Source organism: Sorghum bicolor, chromosome 10 (genome assembly GCF_000003195.3).
Source record: "Sorghum bicolor cultivar BTx623 chromosome 10, Sorghum_bicolor_NCBIv3, whole genome shotgun sequence".
NCBI classification, from domain to species: Eukaryota; Viridiplantae; Streptophyta; class Magnoliopsida; order Poales; family Poaceae; genus Sorghum; species Sorghum bicolor.
The window spans coordinates 41,277,258-41,301,783 of record NC_012879.2 but is presented as its reverse complement, the minus strand read 5'-3'; the positions used below and the strand labels follow the sequence as shown (position 1 = coordinate 41,301,783).

Genomic DNA, 24,526 nt, shown 5'->3' with positions numbered 1-24,526 from the left:
TCATTTTAGTTTTCAAGTATAAGATGAATCATAGTTGGATACCTACATTAATAAATTTGGGTATAACACCTCATATAAGTAATAAATATTGAAGAAAAGTAGTTCATCGTACCTGCCAATGTCTTGATTAGCATCAGAGGAGAACGATAGAACTCAAGGTGTTTCTGCAGAACCTATAAAAAATACACAAGATACTCAAATAGATTTAGAGAAATGATAAACATTTATAGAAAGTTAACTACATAAATAAATATCAATATTATATGCTCCAATCTTGAAAACATTACAAAATCTCTAAAAAATATTGTGTAGAATCCAGTAAGATCCCAATGCTACGGTCTGATTCTGCGACCCAATACTAAAAAGCAGAAGGCAATCCTACTTCCTACCTACGATTTCAATCCTAACAACTCTGAATGCAAACCGAGCCACCTCATGTGTCTGAAACAAAGGAAATATGTGACTATGCATCAACACTCGATTCAAGTAACTTTGCAATTATAAGTCACGTTCTTCATATTTGACTTAGCTGATGAACTCTTCGCAAAAGCAAAAAAAAGCAAAAAAATAAAAAAAAGGAAGAAGACTTAGCTGATGAACTGTAGAACCATACATTGTTAGATCTGATGACAACCTGAAATAAACAGTACAAATGGATTGATTGCGCCAACACAGAAGCAACAACATACCTAGTGTGTAACTAATATCAAACCCAGCAAAATTTGTAGACGGACATCCATATCTCAACAGTGCCATAAATAGGACCCGTTTAGCACCACACAAGTTAGGCATGCCAAACTGAGTAAGGCATTTGTTTGGTTTATTGCCATACCCCATAACTCATAGACATTCCATCGAAGCCTTAAGGTCTAACTGAACAAACTTATTATTCACAAAATGTGCATAAGCTAAGTACTCTGAGCAATTACAACCAAGTGAAATCATTTGAGGATACAAACAAATGAAATCATTAGTCCCTTGACCAGTGCCTTGTCAACAATACTTACAACAAACCGGATACAGCTGGAACAACTAGATCAGTTATTCTGAATTTCTAAACTCACTCCTTGTCAAGGTGATGGTCTATGATTTCAGATACAGTTTCTACAAACATGTTTTCACTGGACCCTGGGAGAACAGCATCCTCTGCTTCCTGAATGATATCCTCAATCTCAGAGCCCCTATTCACAGTTTCCCTGCATAGTATGCGCCCTATGTCATGTGGTGTGAGGCCACGAGCTGCACCTTTCTTCAAAAGCATTGTGCTGATGCGCAGGACACGAGCACATCGTGGAGGCAGCTCCCACCCATGGAACTTGAGAAGCTTGATGTCTTCTTCAGCATCAAGTGATTTGATGTATTCAATGGTTTCATCATTGAATGGCTCACGGGCTTGGGGCCAGTAGAGCCACTCAAATGTACAATCTTCAAACTGCATAGCATAGGGCAACATAAGTTTCTAATCAGCCATATGAAATAAATATGTTGCAAGCAGATGAACCAAATACATAATGTAACAGAGAAATAATCACCTTCTCTGGCAAGCAATAACCATGATCAATTGGAATCAGCTTGTAGTTGCCAAGTTCTCCCTCCTTGCACACTAGAATATTCCCAGCATGACGATCAGCATTAGCTAACCTAATATCTAGTACTGCTATTTTGTGAACCTCCTTGACAGGAAAAGGTCGAGGACCCATATCTTCAGTGCTTCCATTGTTCTCCATGAACATCTGCAGTGAACCAATCTTGAAGCTCTTCCCCCTATGTAAGGTTCGGACCAATGTGGTGGGAGGCACACCAGAAAACCCTACACTGTGACCAGATTTACTATCACTAACGGGATGGTCAAGAATATAAGCCGCAACCTCCCTGAATGCACCTTCCCCTACAATTGTTCCCCTCTTCATCCCCTCCCCATCTGTGGACAAAGGAAGGCCCCTTGGGTTGTTTTTGGCCATGGGTTCCTCATCAATAGGCTTAAACACAGCAACATTCTTCTGACCTGCTGCATCTCGCATGAAATAAACACCTCCTGAACCTTCAGCTGACATCACAGGCAGGTGCCCTTTCTCCAGTCCAGCTATGGTTGAATTTATCATCTTCATCACTTCAGGTGATAGCTTCACTTTTCGGTTAACTATTGGTTCAACAGGAGCAGGCCTAACCCCAACTGATCTTGCGGAGTTCATTGCACGAGCTTCATTTTGCAGGTTGCCTTTCTCCTGTGGATTGATAACTGTAACCAAAGTATCTCTGTCAACTTGTTGTGTCCGCACCTTTGCTGGTTTGCGGATGAACAAATGAATCACAGCATCATCCCTCTTGCTAATATCAGCTACAAGCTGGTGGTCCTCAAGCTCCTCACCATCATATTCAAGTTTGTGATCCTCAAGATTACCAATATCCTCATCACCCTCTGCTGCAAGCTTGTTCTTGAGAAACTTAACATTGCGGCTCTGATCCACCTGAAATTGAAACTTCTTTCCAGTGGCAGTCTCAATGTTGATCACACGGAGATCAGAAAGCCGAATAACAAGGTGCAGAACATTTCCCTCGGCCAGCCCATAATCCTTGACTGGGCAGTTGTTTCTTGCCAGCTCATGCCCATCCAGCACAAGCCGCTGCTTCGTCACCACAAAGCCCTTGAACCGCTGGATGCGCAGCTTGACCGAGGCAATGGACTCAGATCCTAGCACGCTCATGGGCATGGGTGGCATACCAGGCACAGCAAGGAAAATAAGAATGGAATCCTGCAGCTGTGACCCAGACGAGCAGTGTGGCGACCGGCTGCCAGTGAAGCTGATGGGCAGGAAGGCAGGGTCTTCTGGGATTGGCCCCAGGACGATCACACCTGCTGACGACATATTCACAGGGTGGCTACTAAGGAGACCGGAGCTTCCTCAACAGCTGCTACCACTAATATTTACACTAAATCTACAGAGTTAGATTCCTGAGACTACAAGGGCGCCATGGAGACGGAAATCCAAGGGCTCCTTCCTTCCCGATACAGGACGGAGCAAACCCTCAGAGAGAGCCGCTCAAAACAGAAACCGAGATTACAATCCCATCTTGTGTTAAAATTCAATCAAATCTGCACAAAAATATAAAATTGCAGAGCTTTCAGTTAATAATAACTTGATAAAAAACAAAACAGATGATAGGTGACACGGATGAGAAGATGCGTACCAGGATTGATGGGATTGGAGGAAAAGTGGCGCAGAACCGTCACTTCGCCCTGCTGATGGTCGAATCCCCAATCGCGTAACGCTGCTGCAACGGCTTGATCATTTGGAGCGATGAGTCAGGAAATCACTCAAATCCACAGCAAATCGTAACCAAAAGTCAGTGAAATTGCTCACCAACAGGCAACAAAGCAGCAACCCTTGCCCCCCCTTTTCCCCGATTGGGGGGGAGCACACCAAAGGGCCGGCTCCTTCAAACCCTCAGCCCGGATGGGGCTGCAGCCCCACGGATTCCTTCCCTCCCAGCCCAAACCTGCAGCATCACATATCAGATCAGATCAGATCACCACGATCGATTCAAACCCCCAAACCCCGGAGCAAAAATAAATTCAACAGAAGTTACAGCGAAAATCGCAGGACGGACTCGTGCGCACACGGGAGCGGAACACGAGATGCAACTCACCACGCCCGAATTAGTGAAATGATATGTAGGCTTCCCAACCCCAAAAGTCCCCAACGTCCCCCTTCCTTCTTGCTCCGCGGTTCACGCAGGGAAGAGAACAAGAGAGAGTTATGGTTGGTTTGCAGTGCACAGCAAGGAAGAAGAGAGAGAGAGAGAGAGAGAAATGGGAGGCAGGAGGAGAGAGAAAGGAGAAGGATGCGGGGGGCTGCTGACTTTTATTCCTGGGTTGCGCCGTCACTTGACGGACGGCCGTGACGGTGACGTGCCGGGCGCGTCGCAGCTTCGCGGAAAGAAAGGTAGGGGAGCTTCCTAGCAGCGTGACGTTTTTGCCCCTGGGTGTAACACAGAGGGCTCGGGTTCAAAGCAATCTCGCTGTCAAGGTTATGCGGCTAAGCTGGACTAGAAATGCGTGTCACCTGCAGTAAAGTATTAGAATTGACTAGATTAATTTGAAGAGGTTCTACTAGCTTCCCTCAAGTCTATACACGAGAGTCTTGCTTTTTCTTTGAGCATCTCTAATACTATTCCAAAAGCCATTTTTAATCTTAAATTTTTTGCAAGATTGAAAAAAAAACTCTTTTCAATAACTTCTTATCATAACCTTTTTCAATGGATTTTTTATTTCTTTGCCACCCTTAAGACTCAACCTTTTCGCACTTGGGGAAATTGATCGAGATGCGCGGAAGTATAATATGTGGGAGTGACTTGGATCCTGGACGTTTGATCTAGAGACTAAAGTTTAGGAGATATTATATCGGGTGTTCTCATACAAATTAGAAAGACTAAATATAAGCTAATCATAGAACTAATTATAGAAGTTATGACTAATTCATGACATAAATCTATTAAGCCTAATTAATCTATCAATTAGATGTTTACTGTAGTACCATATTGTCAAATTATGAACTAATTAGGTTTAATAGATTCATCTCATAAATTAGTCTTAACATGTGCAATTAGTTTTGTAATTAGTCTATGTTTAATTAGTTTTGTAATTAGTCTATGTTTAATTAGTTTTGTTATTAGTCTATGTTTAATTAGTTTTGTTATTAGTCTATATTTAATATTCTAAATTAGTGTCTAGATATTCGATGTGACAGGGAAACCAAACACCATCCAATGTTTCTTCCTTCTCACATGATGGCAGTCGTGAATATAGGGGAGTAATTAACTTCTCGCAATGACGTTTTTGTCACAACTTCTCGTTTATACATGGAGCCAGGAATAATATAGGGGAGCAGACTAAGCCAAATGGATGACAATCATGAAAACAAGTATATATATATATATATATAAGTTTCAATATAGCACAAAGAACATATAACTCATGTCTAGAGATTGTAATAGAAGCATGGGAATTTCCTCAACGAGTAATTAATTTGGTATCTTCCATGCTTTTAGCCAACATTTACAAGATCCAAAATCTTGATGGGTACTTTATTTGTCAATTTTATCATATTTTATGAAATTATTCACATGGTGCATGATCAACATGAATTCATACACCTCCTCCTTTTTGTGTGTGCTTTTATTACTCATGTAATCAATTGTTAACGGTGAGTTTAACCACCAATATTGTATATCTGTAACTGTTAGAGCATCTCCAACAACTTGGTATTTCAACATACTATCCTACCAAATTTGCTAAAAACATAAAAATCCTCCTCCAACAACTCCTTATCTCAACTTGCTAAATTTCCCAAGTTGCTATCCAGAGGTTTCTACTGCCGAGATTTGTCAAGTTGCTATCCCAAGTTGCTATCCCGAGCGCAACTTGTTGGAGACACATATTCTTTTACCAAGTGAGCGGGTCCCATCTGTCATCCTCTATTTTTACCAAGTGAGAATAGCAACTTATTGGAGACACATCCTTTTTTCTTTTGCTAAACAAATTAGCAACTTGCTATAACTCAAGATTTGACAAGTGAATTTTACCAAGTTGTTGGAGATGCTCTTAGAGCATCTCTAAGAGTTCCCTAAACCATATTACTATCCTTTAATTTTTGGCAAAACATAAAAATTTGGTCTCTAATGGTTTGGAAAAGTGACTTTCTAAATCTCGGAGCTCGGAAAAACTCCCATCCGCCTGCAGAAAGATACGCGCGCGTACTCGCTTTCCCATCGCACTCCGCGCGGCCCGAATCCCTCTCGCGCGCCTCCGACCCCATTCGTGCTGTTGCTAGTGTCAAGTTGATGATGCTGATGCTGTCAGTACTACTGCCCCAGTCGTTGTCGGCCAGCAGCAGAACCTATGCACCAGAGCTACACGGTGCAGCAGGTAGTCTTGGCCAATGAACACACACGCAGCATACAAGTGCCAATGAACATAGCTACAAGTACTACTGCCAATGAACACATGGCTGAGGGAGGAGAATAGCGGCAGAAGGACAGGGCAGCAGAAGGGTAGGAGGTGGCGGTGCCCTTCCAATTTTTAATTTGCCAAGTCATTTTTTCAAAACTATTGGAGATTGTCTAGATTCTAAATTGCCATTTGTTTTTCCGAGTTGCTAAAACACTAGATTTGCCAAGTCGTTTTTTCAAAACTATTGGAGATGCTCTTCAGATATATTATCTATTGAACTTTGAACATGGCTTTTCATATATATTATCTATTGAACTTTGAACATGGCATTTTATAATAACACATCCATGCGCTAAAATTTGTTTATACCAATTCATAAATGGAGATAGCAAAATATATTTTGTCGTAAGAAAACTAAAAGAAAAGTGCAACAATAGGTTGACATAATAATGAAAAAAAACTTCTCCTGATCCTCAGTCCTCAACATGTTGCGAGATGTTATAATGAATCAACTATTTGAAAAAAAAACAATAGGTTGACATCTGTAGTCCAACCCATAAAGACATTGTATGCTAACTTTTTTATATAGGTATTTGGTTATTTACCAATAGTATTGGTATCTCTATTTAATTTTAGAATGATTCTTTTTTTTTGGCAGGCTTGTTTAGTTCGCAAAAATTTTCAAGATTCTCTGTCACATCGAATCTTTGGTCATATGCATGGAGTATTAAATATAGACGAAAATAAAAACTAATTGTACAGTTTACCTGTAATTTGTGAGATAAATCTTTTGAGCCTACTTACTCTGTGATTGGACAATGTTTGTCAAATAAAAACGAAAGTGCTACAGTACCTAAAAACCAAAAATTTTGCAAACTAAACAAGGCCACTTTTCTTTTTTCGGCTTGCCAAGAACCCTGATGAACGTTTGGAAACGGTCGAGTAGGGGACCAGACGCTGGTGAGTCATGGGAGCGGGTCAGCTCACCCGACAAGTGCTTTTGTTTAATTATGAATTATATTGATTGGGTTGGCCGGTTGGTCGTACGAGATCCAGCTGTAGAGACGAGAGAGAGAAACGCCGAAAGGGATGAGGCCCGTTGCATCAGCTCTGACGCGTACTCCACGCTGCTGACGGCGCCGGCCGTGAGATAACGACGACACTGCCTGCTCGCGTGGCGGCCGGTGGAACGAAACCACGGGCGCGGGCGGAGCGGCCGGACACGAGGGACCTCTCTGAACCGTGGTGAACTTGTGATCATGGTGCCCCGTGTTTACTTTTTCCCTCCGACCGGTGCCGGGACACGGCACGCCCCTTTTGGCCCACCACTAGCCCTCGAACCGGAGTGAATCCCGGACTTCCCCTCCGTCTCAAAAAGACTTCATTATTTTTAACTTTAACCAATCATATATGACTGTTTGTCTTATTCAAAATTTTTATACAAAATTTAAAATAAATAAATCATTATTAAAATATCTCTAATAATTAAATAAGTCATATCAAAATAGATAATATTTATAAAAAATTCTAATAAAATAAATGATCAAATAAAATATCTAAAAATCAATAATGAGAGAGTAGGCCACTTTCTCGTCAACTGCGTCTTTCTGTCAACGGCGAATAGCAAACGCTCCGTGCCCGTTGCATAGGAAAAAATAGACTAATCACAAAAGGGAAAAAAACAAAATTTTGTTTTTCTAGTGAAATTTTGTTTTTTTATTAACACGATTTTTAAAAATACTATCCACTTTAACTACAAGTCATTTTAGCTTTTCTAGGCTAAATGGCTTTTACTATATATATTTAGGTAAAACTTATATTTTAAAATTTTCAAAGTGTATCTGCAAAATCTTTATTCAATCATAAATAAGGCCTTGTTTAGTTTATCCCAAAAATCAAAAACTTTTTACGATTTTCCGTCAAATCAAAACTTGTGGCATCTACATGGAGCATTAAATAAAGACAAAACAAAAACTAATTACAGAGTTTGTCTAAATCGCGAAATAAATCTTTTGAGCCTATGATTGAATAATAATTATCAAATAAAAACAAAAGTACTACAGTACCTAAAATAAAAAAAATGAAACTAAACAAGGCCTAACACAGCAATACTAGTATACCACTCCACAGTGCATGACTGAATTAGTGAGAAACTGGATGTACACGAGGAAAGAATTTTATGCCCAGGTACGGCAATTAAATATGGACAATCAACAGAGCAACAGCTGGAAATGAACGACTACCAGATAAAGGGACAATCAAGGATACAGAATGACCCCACGTAGATATTACAATATTAACACCAGATGGGATATAAAAGATGACCCCATATATCAGTTTTTTTTTAAAAAAAAGGCTTCTAAGGATGCTTTTCCAGTGAATTGGTAGCTTTTCCAGCATTCGTAAATTTCTACAAGGAGATGCACCCTACACCATGCTCCAGCGGTCCTGCCGTTCATACTGTGTTCACAGCTAAGGACCAAATTTGAGAATTAGTTAACTACAAAGTTGGAGGTTTCATGTTCTGCGGTCATCTATGGACATGAAAATTGAATGTTGAATCAATCTATAAAAACACTTGCTAATCTTACACCCCCGTCAGCCACAGTTAACAAAAACAACAGACATTTTAGAGTCACATCTAGAAAGAAAATGGCATGTCTCCACACATGAAAACATGCTGCTCAATTAAACAAATAATCACATGACTCGGCATATTCTACCTCGAAAATACACAGGAACTTTTAAGAATTAACTATGACATGCAGAGTGTCTTCAACTAGGCCGAAGGAATGTCATCTGGAACTGAAAATTGAAAGGGGTCCAAGAGTTATATTGCTGAAAAATAAACAAAAACTCTAGATGAAGTGATACTCACTGCTAAGAATAAATCCCTGAAGCAAATTCTCAGCTTTGCTAGCCTGCTCAGGGGTACCAGATATTCGAACAACTTTCTCCAAGATGTCAGGTCTGTCTTCAGCTAGCGTTACAGTAGCACCAGAGATCTGTTTCCAAAAAAAGTTAGAATGCAACAGGAGGGTAATGATTGTCCACCTTTTGGTACTCAATAAAATTCTGGGTACATCGCACCTCGCTTATTTGAGCAAGCTTGCTACCAGCTCTCATGGTGAGGCTTGCAACAGCACTGTTTGGTATGACAACTTCTAGTGTGCTCCTAGTCACTAGAGGAACAGCAAATCTGATGGAGGGACAAAAAAAAGGTGATCAAAGGAACAAACAACCATAAGAAATAACTGCAAGGATAAAATATAACCTTTTTGTAGTATTTTGCCTGATATCATCATTAATGCTGCTGCCTTGCTCAAATGAGCCACTTGCACTGCCTCCACTATCCTGCAATTGAAAATGAAATATTGCACAATTCAAACACAATTGCTAGAAATCTGCTGAAACTTGCTAATTGGATTCCTGGGCCAACCCTAGAAGGGTGGCTGTATAGCAGTCATACATGGGCCTTATGAGCCTAATACACCCCCCCCACAGTCTGAACTACCAGCACAGCGGAGTTACAGACTGGACACGAAAAGAAACACACACATGAGCCCCCCGCCCCCCAGACGCAACTAGCCACCGGTGATGTTGAGGCTGGAGCGAAACTCGGTGAAGGTCGAGGACGGGAGGCCCTTGGTGAAGATGTCGGCAAACTGGGAGGTGGTCGGGACATGGAGAACTCGAACATCGCCGATGGCGACCCGATCACGGACGAAGTGTTGATCAATCTCCACATGTTTGGTCGGTCGGTGCTGCACAAGGTTGGTGGAGAGGTAGACCGCACTGAAATTGTCGCAGTAGACCAGCGAGCTCTGGGAGAGAGGGTTGTGTAGCTCGACAAGGAGCTGCCGGAGCCAGGAAGCCTCAGCCACGCCGTTTGCGACAGCACGGGCCTCGGCACTGGAGCGGGAGACCACCGGCTGGCGCTTGGACGACCAGGACACCAAGTTGTCACCCAGAAAGACAGCGTAGCCGGAGGTGGAGCGCCGGGTGTTGGGACACCCAGCCCAGTCGGCGTAAGCGTAGACAACGAGCTCAGTGGAGGAAGACCGGTGGAGGAGCAGACCGTAGTCGACAGTGCCGCAGAGGTAGCGGAGGAGGCGCTTTAGCGCAGTGAGGTGGGACTCCCGAGGATCATGCATGTGTAGACAAATCTGCTGAACTGCATAGGTGATGTCCGACCCGGTGAAGGTATGGTACTGAAGTGCACTGGCAAAACTCCGATACGCAGTAGGATCTGTCACGAGGGTGCCCTCGGCCTCTGACAGCTTGCCCTATGTGTCAACAGGAGTGGAGCAGGGGTTGCAGTTAGTCATCCTAGCTCGCTCAAGGATATCAAGAGTATAGTGCCGCTGGTGAAGAAGTAGCCCGACAGGATGAGACGCAACAATGACCCCAAGGAAGTGGTGGAACACACCCAGGTCCTTCGTAGCAAACTCCTGCTCAAGAGAGGTGATGCGGCGGAGTGACTCACTGGAGGCTGTGAGGACAATATCATCAACATAGAGCAGCAGGTACGTCCATGGTGATAGATAAACAAGGAAGTATCTGACTTGGCCTCCACAAAACCCAGTGTCAGGAGGAAGGCAGCAAACTGATTGTTCCACGCCCGAGGGACCTGCTTGAGGCTGTAGAGAGAATTGTTGAGTTGGCAGACCATGTCGGGACGGGAAGAGTCAACAAACCCCGCCGGTTGACTGCAGTACACTGTCTCAGTGAGAAGACCGTGCAGAAAGGCATTCTTGACGTCTAGCTGATGCACGGGCCAGGAGCGAGTGAGAGCCAGCGAGAGCATCGTGCGGACGGTGGCCAGCTTCACCACTGGGCTGAAAGTCTCATCATAGTCGACCCTAGGGCGCTGAGTGAAGCCCCTAAGAACCCAACAAGCCTTGTACCTCTCAAGAGTGTCATCAGCCCGACACTTATGTGTCTAGATCCACTTGTCGGTGACAACGTTGGAACCCAGCGGACGGGGCACCAGATCCCAGGTCTGGTTGGCGAGGAGCGTCGCGTACTCCTCTTCCATCGCGCGGCGCTAGTGAGAGTCCGACAATGCCTCGCGAACGGAAGAGGGTACTGGAGACACCTGCAAGTCGTCAGGCATCGCCACAAGAGCCCGAGGCTGCATGGTACCAACCGCGTGTCGTGTCACCATAGGGTGAACATGACGCGGGTGTTGGTGAAGAAACGGTGGGTGGTACACCAGCGTCGCGACACGGGCAGCCAGGGGCCGCAGCGGCGGTGTCGGCGTCGCTGGCGGAGAAGAAGCCACCGGTGGTGGGGGTGACCCCAGCGAAGAAGGGGCCACCGGTGGTGATGGAGATGGCGGCGCCGTCCATGCACGACGCTGGTAGACGAGCACCAGCTGGGCGAAGCGTGCAGGTGGTGCCACAGTCGACAGCCTGGGACCCGCTTCAGGCGCATTGACGGGGTCCGTCTTGGAAGGTGACCCCTTCAGGCCCGGGCAGGGAGCCGGGCTAGGCCAGGGGTGTCACTGGCAGGCGGCGAGCTGGGGCATGGCCTCGGCGAAGGGCACGGAGCAGCAGTACCTGTAGGAGACAACTGTAAAGGTGGCTCGAGCACCGTGTCAGTGGGAAACAAAGAGAGGTCAAGATACGGGGTGGAAGTGGGAGTGGCGGTGGTGAAGGGGAATATAGTCTCATCAAACACCACATGGCGAGAGATGAGGACCCGACGAGAGGTAAGGTCAAAGCATGGTGGTGATCCACATTGTGGTGATCCAGGGAGTACCCGAGGAAGACACAGAGAGTCGACTAAGAAGCCAACTTGTGGGGAGCGGTGGCTGTGGTGTTAGGGTAACACGCACACCCGAAGACTCGAAGGTGATCATACCGAGGAGGGGTAACAAAAAGAGCATGATATGGCGTGGGAGCTGGGCAGGCCGCCGAGGGAAGACGGTTAAGGAGATAGGTGGAGATGTGCAGACTCTCAGTCCAGAAGCGAGCAGGGAGGGAAGCCTGAAGCAAAAGGGTGTGCATGGTGTCATTGGTGGTGCGAATCATGCGCTCAGCCTTGCCGTTCTAAGAGGAGGTATACGGACAAGACATGCGCAACTGGACACCATAAGAGATAAAGAAGGCACGGGAGGTGGAGTTATCGAACTCACGACCATTGTCACACTGGACGGCCTTAATGGTGAGGCCAAACTGTGTGGACACCCAAGCGAAGAAGTAGAGGAGCGCGGGGAAGGCATCAGACTTCGCACGTAAAGGAAAAGTCCAGGAATAATGCGAATAATCATCAACCACCACAAGATAGTACTTGTATCCAGAAACACTGATGACAGGAGATGTCCATAAGTTGCAATGTACAAGGTCAAAAATGCGGGCCGCATGGGAAGAACTATGAAAAGGAAGACGAACATGATGGCCCAGTTGGCACACATGACACAAATGTGCATTGTGAGCTCGAGTACATCGAATATCGAAACTACGACTGAGTTGCATCAAGGCATCACGTCCAGGATGGCTGAGGCACCGGTGCCAAGTAGTGGAGGAAGTAGTGGCGGTAAAAGCAGCTAACAAAACGAATGGCGAAGAAGGTGAAGAAGTTGTCGGGAAGTGAAGGGTGTAAAGGGGTCTCGTGCTGTCACATCGGAGAAGAGGACACCGGGAAGTCAAATCCTTCATAGTAGGACCAGAAGAGTCAAACTCAACAGAACAGGAATTGTCAGTTGTAAAACAACGAATAGAAAGAAGGTTGTGAACCATAGACGGTGCAACAAGAACATTAGAAAGATAAAAGGAGCCATGGGGGCCGGTGGCACCCACGGATGTGACATGAAGACACGACCCATTTGCGACCATAATGGACAAAGGAAGAGAGGAAGATGGAAGATGAACAGAAGAAAGTATACCAGGGTTGGGAGTGGTATGGTAAGTAGCTCCAGAGTCGCCGACCCACTCTGGGCCAATAGGTGGTGTCAGGGCCAAGGTGCTGAAGGAGTTGGCCAAGGCCGCCAGGTCCCAACCGGGCAGGACCAGGCAAGGTGCCGGGAGGTGTTGCCCACGTGAACGTGGAGTACGCGCCGGGAAGTGCCGCCCACGGAGTCGCTGAGGGGATCCCTGGAGGAGCACTAGCAAGCATGGCCGCCGGTGGGCGAGGCTCACCACCGGGAGCCTGGAACGGCCACATAGAGATGCGCCCTGACCACGGGTTGTGGAAAGAGGGCCAGGGTGGACCCCGTGGAGGTGCCGGCACCGTGTTGCCCCCACGACCTACACCACGTCCCCCTCCGTGGCAACGGCATGTTAATTTATGATTCTCATTTACTTAGGCTAACCCTAGAAGGGTAGCAATATAGTAACATACATGGGCATCATGGGCCTAATGCACTCATACTCTAATAGACTGCCGTCGCCGCGGAGGGGGACGTGGTGTCGATCGTGGGAGCAACACGGCGCCAGCACCTCCACGGGGTGCACCCTGGCCCTCTTTCCACAACCCGTGGTCAGGGCGCATCTCCATGTGGCCTTTCTAGGCTCCCGGTGGTGAGCCTCACCCGCCGGTGGCCATGCTCGCTGGTGCTCCACCTCCCGGCGCCTACTCCGCTTCTCCGTGGGCTACACCTTCTGGCGCCGAAACTTGCTAATTGGATTCGTGGGCCAACCCTAGAAGGGTGGCTGTATAGCAGTCATACATGGGCCTCATGGGCCTAATACACACATACTCCAACAAAATCATCCAAGGTAACATGAACTACAAAACCATTGCATATTACCAACATTATGCACTATAGGACAGCGTAATGTTTCCCCATCTTCTTTGAATATTTCTAGGATTGTTTTATGAAGCAGAATGCAGTGTTGCATGCACGGTTGCTAATGGTAGTTAACGAACAGTTAAAGAAATAGCTGTGAGCACATTTGGGAAGAAATGAAGCTTAGTGGCTTATTGAAAGATGGGAGTCCACGCTGTTGTACTACAAGTGAATTGTCCACCTCTTCCCATCAGCTTAAGCTTTTGGGTTGAACTGATTGGTGCATGCAACTCAAAAAAAAAGGACCATGGGTATCATTAGCATCTTTTAAACAACAGCCTGATCATGCATAAACATCTTTTCCTAATGGCATAAAGGAATTATTTGTATAATAGACCTACCTTTGAATGCCATGAAGTTGCCAGTTGTGATGCTTGGTGATAAGCACCCATTGGAATATCATTTCCCTGGTATGGTCCTCGAGGTGAACCTGCTACTGGAGAAATGGCTCCATGTACATTGATATTGCCAACTTGGATAGGACCAGACATCTCACGGTATAGAAAACTCCTTAATTTTGTTGTTACTTGTATCAGAGCATTCCGAGCAGCTCTAATCTCTCCAACAATCTGCAAGAACATGCCATGCTCAACCACCAGAGTGCTAATGAACTTAAAACTTACGATTTAAAATAATGATTCATGCCTGAGAAATTTATGATGGCATGTGTAATAAAAAAATCCTTGTACAAGCTACTGATCTGTCTTAGAAAAACAATAGCTTCTATTCCAATCTGTTCTAGCATATTCACAAAGAAACAGCAATCTGCAGCCATCATGAATCTAAACTGATCACCATTGGAACTAACTCCCAAATAAATTATGCATAACCATTCAATACATGAAAGTCTTTTCCTTGGATAAAGGCAAACCTGTATGATTTCATCAGACTCTAAAGCGCATGATGGAAGATCTTCTCTTGGTAATATCTGCACGTTTGCACTAGTCTGTCTCTGTATATCAGATAATGACCCCTCCCTTCCATCAAAGCAAGCAATTTCACTTGAAGGTACAAGTAGTCTTGTTGTGATAATGTTATCCTTGTCCGGGCCAAGGTCTACAATATGAGTTTGAATGTGCAGCACTGCTTCCTGAGCCGGGAAAAGCTCATTGTCTGGGCCCTACAAAAAAATATGCACAAGCTAAATCATACAAACATGGACCCTTTAGGATGGGAAAAAGCGATCTCACAAAACCAGCTAAGACGGCCTGTTTGCTTTGCAGACTGGGATACCTGCCTGGCGCAGGCAGCTCTCCCAGGCGTCCGAGGGGCTGGATGAAGCTGCCTGGCTGTGCTGCCTAGGCCAGGTTCCCAACCAAACAGACCCAAAAGCAAATAGACAGGCATTCCCAAAGTAAGTAGTAGTAAGATGTTTAAGCCAATAACAAATATAGGATATTTGGAATGAAAAAATAACAAGATAGTCATGCATCGTGACAGAAGGGCAAACTAACATTACATGCAAGCACTGCTGTAAAATTCCACAACCAGACAACCAGTGCTCTCAAAGCGTTAAGGCGAGGCAGTAAAGCGGACACCATACACACAGATAAATTAGAGAAGAAAAGGATAAGACTACCAATAATCCATAACCACAATAATAAATGAGCCTATTACCCAAGCCCAACCAAACCCAACAGACCATAAAGAACCCCTGCCACTTCATGTGACCTACCTTCTTGAATTTATTCCCCTGCTGCACTGCTTCTCCAGTCCCTAATGCCACCGCCGCTGCCACCTTTCAGATCACCACCGCCACAGTTGGGTGGGGGCAGATCTGCGCTGGCAATTGAACTGGCTGTTCAGCAGAGCTGTGCCTGCCATCATGCTGGAACCAAAAAGGATGGGGGGAGGAGGAAAGATAGTCATGCTTCGTGCTGGTTCACCTCCTGCTCTTTTTTCTCTGAGGTCCTTGTTTCCTTTCTCTTCCCCTCTTTTGGCTAGACATCAGTGACACCTTTGCCACCAGTGAGCACCTTGTCGCCTAGGCGACGCCTTAAGAACTTTGTTCTCAACTAAGGATTACCTCAACAAGTCTTTGGAAAAGTTGAATCTCATATTAAACCATATTCAAAATTGAAATAACTGCCTTGAATCATAAAGGTATAATACTTCCTCGATAAGTTCTCAATCCGTTTCATTTTATAAGGTGCATTAGGATTTGACAGGCCCAACTTTATAAACTTTGACTAATAATTAGTCAAATTATAGGCATCCTTAAGAGTATGAAAGTTATATAAATAGATTTGTCTTTCAAAACATGACATTCTTTTGTAGCAATTGATCATGAGAAATTGATGGTCAAAGTGTCTCTTTAAGAATTTCCAACTTCGAATATGTGCTAAGAGTATAAGTGAATTGCCCACCCCTCCCCATCAGCATAAGTTTTTGGGCTGATCGGTGCATGCAACTCAATATGGTATCAAAGCCAAATATTTCCCGTTCGAATCCTGGCTAGCGCAATTAAATAAAATAATTGTTGCTCACTCCTATTCCACGTCTAAGGCCAAAGGGAGCCTCCACGTGAGGGGGATTGCTAAGAGTATAAGTGAATTGCCCACCTATCACCATCAACTTAAGCTTTTAAGTGGAACTGTACGGTGCATGCAATATGCCTTATAAAAAGAAACAGATGGAGTACAGAGTACTAACAAAGCTGACTCTCATTGATCAATGGCTAAAAGATTGTTTGGGCAGGGGAAACCTTAGGTAGCAACCCAGTAAGTCAGCACCAGAAAATTGACATATCTTTAGTGAAACAATCAGTATATTGAAGTAAAATAGGACTCCATATTACGGGGAAACCTATAACAATGGATGGGTAACCTCTAACAGGTAAAATGCATCACAGAAAATTTTCTTCAGGTTAAAAATAAGAGCACCCAGAATTTGTATTAGGAAGAAAACACGCACCCCAATTATAGAGCCAAAAAGGACACGGATCAGGATGGTGGGGACATAAAACCATCACAACAATTGAACTAAGTTCACATGTTAGTTTTGTACTGCCTCCATTCCAAATTATAAGTTGTTTTGGCTTTTAATAGATACATGGTAAAAGGTATGTATATATCTAGATGCATAGCAAAATTTATGTAGAAAAGCCACACCAACTTATAATTTGGAACAGGAGTACTAGGTTTAGACATTAGCCGTATTTTTACCTAAAATACTTGTATTTTCCATGCAGGGGATGTATGTATCTATTACCTAATATGAAAGGGCAAAAATTTCTCTCCAAATTTTTTGTCCTTTACTCTCTCTCGAGCCCATCTATCCAGTTTAATAAAAAGTAGTACATGATGAGTTTGAGATAAGCATCAATTGGTTTACAGTTTTCTGCCCAGTCCGTGACCCGAACACATGACCATGCTTGGAGTTAGAACAGCGCATGTCAAGTCATGGTACAGAATCCGATTTCAAGACTGATTGGAACAAATGATGCAAACTGTATATTTCATAGCAACCCACGAGCATAAAAAAAGACCCAGTGTACAGAGCTCCCGCTCTGTGTGGGATCTGGGGAAGGGTGTCAGTGGCAAGCCTTAGCCTCGCCTGTGCAATGCGAGAAGACCGTGACTCGAACCCGGGACCTTCCGGTCACAGGCAGTAAGACTCTACCGCTTGCACCAGGCCTGCCCTTCTGCAACCCACGAGCATGTCCACTAGTATAACTAATAATGGAACGTTGGGTGAGAATGTTCCCAAATATCTTCTAGTATTGTACCTGTCAGGTGTGGACATGGATACAAGATTCTACCCGTGGGTATGGGTGCAGGTATGTCGCTTCACTTGTTAGGCCTTGTTTGGTTCATCCAAAAATCAAAAACTTTTCAAGATTCCCCATCACATCGAATCTTACGGCACATGCATGACGCATTAATAAATATAGACGAAAACAAAAACTAATTGCACAATTTGCTTGTAAAACGCGAGATGAATCTTTTGAACCTAGTTAGTTTATAATTGGACAATAATTGCATAATAAAAACGAAAGTGCTACAGTACCCAAAACCAAAAAATTTCCAGAACTAAACAAGGCCTTAGTGCTAAAAATACAAAGAATTACATCAATTCTAGTGAGATAATCTAACCACCACAGGATACCGTACCTGATGGGTGCCAGTACAGGTACAAAATCCTACCCGCAGGTACAGGTGTGGGTATGAAATTTACCGGATAGGCAATTTGTCGAGGTCAGATATTTACTCCACCTAAACCCTAAACCCACTGCCATCCCTAGTTACTTGTATGTCAGCATATCACTCAGGTATGGTGCCATCATATACATATCTGCAATGGCGCAACCACACCCGAGTCCCGACATGTGTAAGTTCATTGGGAATAGACAAGAAAAATCTTCACTATACACTCAATTACTCAAATATAGAAACCAAAGACGCACAAAAGTATCAAATGCAAATCTGATTTACCTCTCTGGATGTGATGATTACTACTCTTTCATCAGAACCAGCAATAATATCAGATAGCCTAACATCAACACCAACATCAGCCTGTAGCATCTCTAGTATTCCATCACGTGTTGCAACTAAACTGTCAGCCTTGTCATTTGGGCATAGGATTCGAAAAACGATGTCATCGTACAGGATATCTGGATGTTCAATGACCTTGCCACCATTTGAATCAAACTCATATCCTGGTGGCTCCATGCTAATGTTGTTCCTAAACTGATCAGGTCGTCCCAAAGGTTCCTCATATGCAGGCATCTGTTGAACACCACCCAAATATTCATCTTCCTGAGAAATTCGAGGCTCTGGTGAATTCATTCGCCCACGGAAGGGACCACGATCACGGTGTAAGCTTTCCTTTAGGCGATCAGTGATTATTGCTACAGCCTTCTTAACACAATTTCCATCTCCAACAACCTGAAAAAGACATTATGAGACACACCATAGACTGAGGAAAGAGTTACGATGAAAGATATTTTCAAAAAAAATATATTATTATCGTTTTGATGCATAAACAATTGCAATGATGCAATTGTAATACTACAGATCTATCACATTCTGCAATTACAGAGCACTATGGAGCTTAAGCATTTTATTAATATTACACTTGTGCAACTGCATTCTACCACTATTAATAAAAGAACAAATAATCTCCGAGCCTGATCTCAAAAGTGGTTTTGCCACCAAAGATGTATCATGCGCTAAGCATGATGGAAACATGTAACTATGCTACTGACTCAGCACATTGGTGGAAAAGGATGTGCAACTGAAGGAGCCTGAGGCCCAAATGAGCTCAGCTACACAGAACAACACAAAAACCCTGGCGAAGACTAAGAGCAAGGTGGTTCAGTGGGGGGCACAGATAGCAAAGCGGAGAAGTACCATTGATGGAAAAACAATGACGGAGAAAGCCCAAGCTCAGAAAAGGAAGAACAACTTGGATTATACATGTAAGAATTCTAAAATGTCTGCTAGGTCGATTCCTTTTATTACTGAGATTGCTGCTAAGATTGGTGTAATAATATGGATGTTTGTGAAAGAGAATATAATTGGTGGAACATTGGATATATTGCATTGGGCCTCATGGGCTGATTATATAGAATACATAGGACTAACACCTCTCGTGGGTACACAATGTGGTACTATTCATATTTACTCTAACAGTTTGTATGTTGGATGATAATAATTTAGACGTGTAACAAAATAGAAGTTCAGTTTTTAACGCATCTTATAGTCACAAGTCTTGTTCTGTTTCAGATAGATGTGTAGAGAAGGCCGCAGGCCCTAGTGAATTTTTAGTTTTTTACATATTTAAACTAGTCTGCCCATAGTGATGATGACCACCCCCGAAGTGAGGCATTAGACAATGTCAATTTAGTTAGGGGGCTGTCCAATGCAACTAAATGTTATGAGTCACAGGGAGCTGACCCTATCTTCTATCTTCTATACCTAAATAGGAGACCCCGACTACCAATTTCTCTGCGATTTCATGAAGCCATGTCATCACAAGGCTCCACTAAGTCACTAAGTCCAAACACTAATTTCATTCCCACCGTCAAGGAACAAAGAGACACCATATATTCTTCTCCACTTAGCTCCTTCAATGCGCCCCTTCAACTGTGTGTCCAAGTGACAATAAACCTTGACCCTACACCTTCTCCGTGACTTTCCAGAATGCGCGGCGGCGCTGGGTGGCGATCAGTTCAACAGCAAGAACCCAGCGGAGCTGAACGCCAAGATCAGCTACAGCAACTGGTTCGCCTTCTCCATCTCACTGGGAGGGTTCATGGGTCTTGTCTTCCTGGTCTGAGTGCAGGACAACAAGGGCTGGGGCCTCAGCTTCGCTCTTGCAGCTCTGATGGTGTTCGTCGACATGGTTGTCATCGGCGGTGGCTTGCCATTCTACCGGAACTAAAGCCCATGGGAACTAAATTCTGCGCTATTTGATGCTCAATGATACGCTATCCTGCTTGACAAATAATCATTAAGCACTTTTCTATTTAGGTAGAATTGTTTTCCACAGCTTTGCAATCTGAGCATAGCTGCAATCATCAATAAGAGCACTCATGATAAATAATCAATAAGCACTTTTCTATTTAGGTAGAAATTGTTTCCCACAGCTTTGTAATCTGAGCATGGCTGCAATCATCAATAAGAGCACTCATCTGGACATACTGCCTTCGACTAGGGATAATTTAGCTGGTAGTGACCAGGAAGATGGGATATCTCAGGATTTTGAATTTAAGCCTCATCTCAATTCTCAATCAGAGGTACGGAACCATTATGGAATGGTTATTTTGTAACTCTTCAGTATCATAGAACGTAACAGCTTAAGGTCTTATTATTTGTGAGCTAAAAAAACACTTTCGCCCCCTTTGGGAAAAAGGGAAAGCATAGGAATTTCGGAGCATTTTAATCCTATCGGAATATTTCCTATCTGCCCATTTGGAGCAAAGGAATAAACCCTATGAAATTCCTTTGGGTTCCTATGGAATGTATAAAAACATAGGAATTTTGTAGGAAAACTAGTATGAGGTTGGGCTTCATGGAAAACTTTCTTTTTGTCTATCTCTCTCTTGGAATTTCTGCATTTTTCATGTGTTGCATCCAAAGGACACATGAAACAACGTGCATCAAGCTGCTGGGGAAGGAGTGAATTTGCAGGCTTGGACTATGGATGACCATTTCATTGCTATTTGATTGTTTCTTGAGATTGGCTGTTTCTGGTTTTCATTCAAGCATTGATGATGCTTAAAGAGTAGGGGAACTAGCTTTGCATACAAGACATAAATGCTTGCTGTTTGAGTTCTAATACTAATTTTCATGATATTCTTGCTTAATTAACCATTCGTGGTATGACTTGCATCTTTGAATATTCATTCATGTGTGTTCATAGTTCTCACAAATCCTCTTGTTTGACTAACGAAATAAACTACCACAATGTAGGCTGTAGCAATCAATTGTCTTACCTGTACAACCTCCTCGGACAAGGAGACGCAGCGCGGTGTGTGCTGGTCACGCGGCAGGATCCTGATGTGCGTCTTGGTCTCCATCCTCATTTGCTCTATGATCTTCCCGCCTTTGCCGAGCAGGCATCCGACATGCAGCTTGGGCACGATGAGTCGTGTGGTGGTCTTCCCCCTGTCCCTGGGGTCCTTGCCCCTGGGCCCATACTCGCCGTCCTCGTCGCCGTCGTCAGCGTCGGTCTCGAGGATCCGGCGGTGAACCATGAGGAGCGCCTCTTGGGCCGGGGAGAACATGGGCGGGCGGCCGTCCGCCTCGCGCCTCGCGCCGTCGACCGTCTCGATGATCCTGACGTAGTCGCCCGCGAAGGGCGGGTGCACAGTGACGAACGCGCCGCTCTCGTCCCGGACCTTGGCAACGAAGCCAGGTGGGAAACCGTAAGCCTTGCACTCGGGGCACAGGATGCGGAAGGAGGTGGTGGTGGTGGGACCAGCGCCGCCGCCCGCCGCAGCCGTCGAGGGAGGAGGCGGCGGGGGCGGGGGCGGCGCGGCGTCGGGAGGCAGGAACGCGCGGCGGTCGGAGCCACCGCCGCCGCTGGGGGGGCCGCGGCGGTGGTAGCTCGAGTTAGCATTCTGACCGCCGCCGCCGCCGCCGCTGCGGCGGTCGAAGCGCTGCTTGGAGCGGGGAGGCGGGGAGTCCTGGTCGTAGTGGTAGCCGCGCTTGGAGCGGGAGCGATCCATTGCTGTTGGATTCAGGAGCTGAAGCTGAATCGTTCTTCGTTCTGATTGTTCGAATCGTTTCGGATTTTGAGCTGAGGTGCGACCGATTTGGTGCGAACTTGATTAGGGTTTACAAAGGTCGGGGAACCCGGCGGAGGGAGGGAGGGAGATGAGGCGTATAGGCCCACGCCGGTCTCGCGCGGGGCACGGGATTCGCTCGGGATGGGTAGTGGGTGGGCGCCCCTACCCAGCCATGAAAATGCTAGGCAGATTTTGCTCCTGGACACCGTTAAAAGCTGGTCTTTGCCACAGGCCAAAAAAAATATGTCTTTGCCACAAACCATTACAATTTTATGGCCATTTGCTGGAAGATATCATGGCTCATATAATATCACTAGGTAGCGTGCCCGTGCATTGCTACGGGGCAGCTAAACTTTAAAGTAAAAATACATGGATCGCATGATAAGACAATACTACTATAAAATTAAATACTAAAGTTAAAGTGATTTTTTCGAAGCCCAGTTACAGATCTTAAAGGCAAAGTTTGTGAAATAACACAATTACGAAGAGCGAGACATCATAGACTCACAAACTCTATTGTATAGATCTTTTCTGTGATGCGGTTAAGATAATATTTTATACCACCAAGAAGAAATCTTTGATATCTATTTTGTTCGTACGTTAATAAATCCACAAAAAATTTCATATCTCTATACTATCCTTACACAAGTCGAATATATATACACAAGGCTGAATATATATATATATATACGTCAAAAATGCTGATAACAAAACAATATACAAGGCCACCATTTCTCCTAAGAGAAAGCATCTGACTATAATCAAGAGATAAAAACAAATTCCACATTTTTTCATTCCTAAAAATATAATCTGTTGTAACCCTTCGCTTCATGATTCTCGACCAGAGCGAGCATTCGGGTGAGAGCTGAAAATATCAAGCACCATTCTCTGTCACTTTTCTCTCATCGCCCGTAGCTCTCTCTGTGGATCCCATCTCAGCAGCATGACTGTCCTTCTCAATAGCCACTGTCATCATAACCTTTGACGAGTGTGACAATGAGTGATGTTGTAAATGAGAAATTTCTGAATATAGCTGGACTGCATGATGCAATGCAACTATGTGGAAACATGTATTCAAACATGCATAGAAGAAAAAACATTGCCAATCAGGGAATGAATAAATTAAATAAAGCAATACAAATCATGCAGAATAAAGCCAGGAAATATGTTTGGAAACCCAAAAAGTCAGTGGCTTGTGAATTACTTCATAGCAAGGGAAAAATAAAAATTTAAACAAATTGATATGGCCTGCACCTGATATTTTCAAGTCTCCATCAGAACATATGAACAATTTTTTTAAAAAAATGACAAGACAACTTTTATTGCAACCAACATAGATGTTGCAACCCAGTAAACATAAACCAATAACTCCTAGGATGGACTAACTTGCATCATGAGAGTTTCAAAAAAAAAACTTGCATCATGAGACCATATATTTTTCCCAGATTTTAACTTTCACTACATCAATAATGGACATGCCATAGAATTTAGGTCTAACTTACATCATGAGTGAATGAAGCACCCTAAAAATTCCAGTCAAATTCGAAACCATGTCATAGTCATCCTCGAATTACAGTGGCATTATTCAAAAGGCTTACACATTAGGGCTTTCACAACCTCAAGGAACAACGAAAACATGCATGTCAATCCACACAAATGCAACAGCAGGTCATTCTGTGATTCAGTGATTTGATCCCTTCCAGATTCAGTGATTTATTTAATTTTAATAATGCTTTTTTAGATCATTTACTTGGACTTCAACTCCTGGGATTTACAGAACTGGCAAAGTTGTTTCCAATGATACCATGCTTAGTGAGTAAGCGAGTAAGAAATAAGGAACAGAAAAGAAAAAAATTACAGGTTCTATGAAGACGTGCATAGATATAAGCTGATTTAGCATGGACAGTTTGAATGTAACTATAACAGTAAAGCATACCATTTTCCCCATTGAGGCCGAGAAACATGCCACTATATTAAAAGAATTGGACAAACTCTCATTATATATTTGAATAATTTGGGGGGGGGGGGGCGTATTTATGTCAGACCACAAGACTCCGTTCCAAAATTGCAGTAGCATCTAAGGGAAACACCAGATATACAAATTTAAGTAATTATTTCGGTCCTCCCTTTAGCTATTAAAGACATAAAACATAATAATAGAAAATGAAAGACGTCATCACTCTTTGGCTAGTTGCTTACACCATATCAATGTCACTGACACACTGAACTTCTAATGTCTGCAGTGATGTTTGATCCTGACTAAAACATTTTCCATGTTTGAACCAGCCAGAAATCACTGGGCCGGTATTTTTCAGGTCACATGACAACTCGGCAACTATTACTGCTAAGATATAAATTCACACAAGCCAGCAGCTGACCTTCCTTGTACTCACAAAGAGATGCTGCAACTATACACATCTCTTATATTCTTTAGAGATAAGATCCAACCCATCAAGAACTATTACGGCTACAACTATGGGTGAATAAACTCATAGGTACTGATACCAAGGGACTCACGCCTTTATCTAGGTGATGAATTAACACCAAGGGA

At 44.0% G+C, this 24,526-nt stretch overlaps 2 protein-coding genes across 3 annotated transcripts; both read right to left on the bottom strand.

Moving 5' to 3' along the window:
- On the bottom strand, positions 863–3,844 carry LOC8073045 (phosphatidylinositol 4-kinase gamma 4). 2 transcript variants are annotated; one of them, XM_021449439.1, is made up of 5 exons: positions 3,649–3,844; positions 3,363–3,498; positions 3,190–3,282; positions 1,533–3,094; positions 863–1,432 (listed from the first exon to the last, which is right to left on the bottom strand). In XM_021449439.1, the coding sequence occupies exons 4-5, from the start codon at positions 2,865–2,867 to the stop codon at positions 1,061–1,063; spliced, it is 1,707 nt and encodes a 568-aa protein (XP_021305114.1). In that variant the 5' UTR covers positions 2,868–3,094; positions 3,190–3,282; positions 3,363–3,498; positions 3,649–3,844; the 3' UTR covers positions 863–1,060. The 2 variants fall into 2 exon arrangements, with proteins under 2 accessions (XP_021305114.1, XP_021305115.1); XM_021449440.1 differs by having other exon boundaries at positions 3,190–3,273.
- On the bottom strand, positions 8,427–22,135 carry LOC8073044 (RNA-binding KH domain-containing protein RCF3). The gene is made up of 8 exons (XM_021449437.1): positions 21,181–22,135; positions 18,176–18,628; positions 14,614–14,862; positions 14,084–14,311; positions 9,225–9,304; positions 9,041–9,149; positions 8,829–8,955; positions 8,427–8,755 (listed from the first exon to the last, which is right to left on the bottom strand). Exons 1-8 carry the CDS (start codon positions 21,913–21,915, stop codon positions 8,730–8,732), a joined length of 2,007 nt encoding a protein of 668 aa, XP_021305112.1. The 5' UTR covers positions 21,916–22,135; the 3' UTR covers positions 8,427–8,729.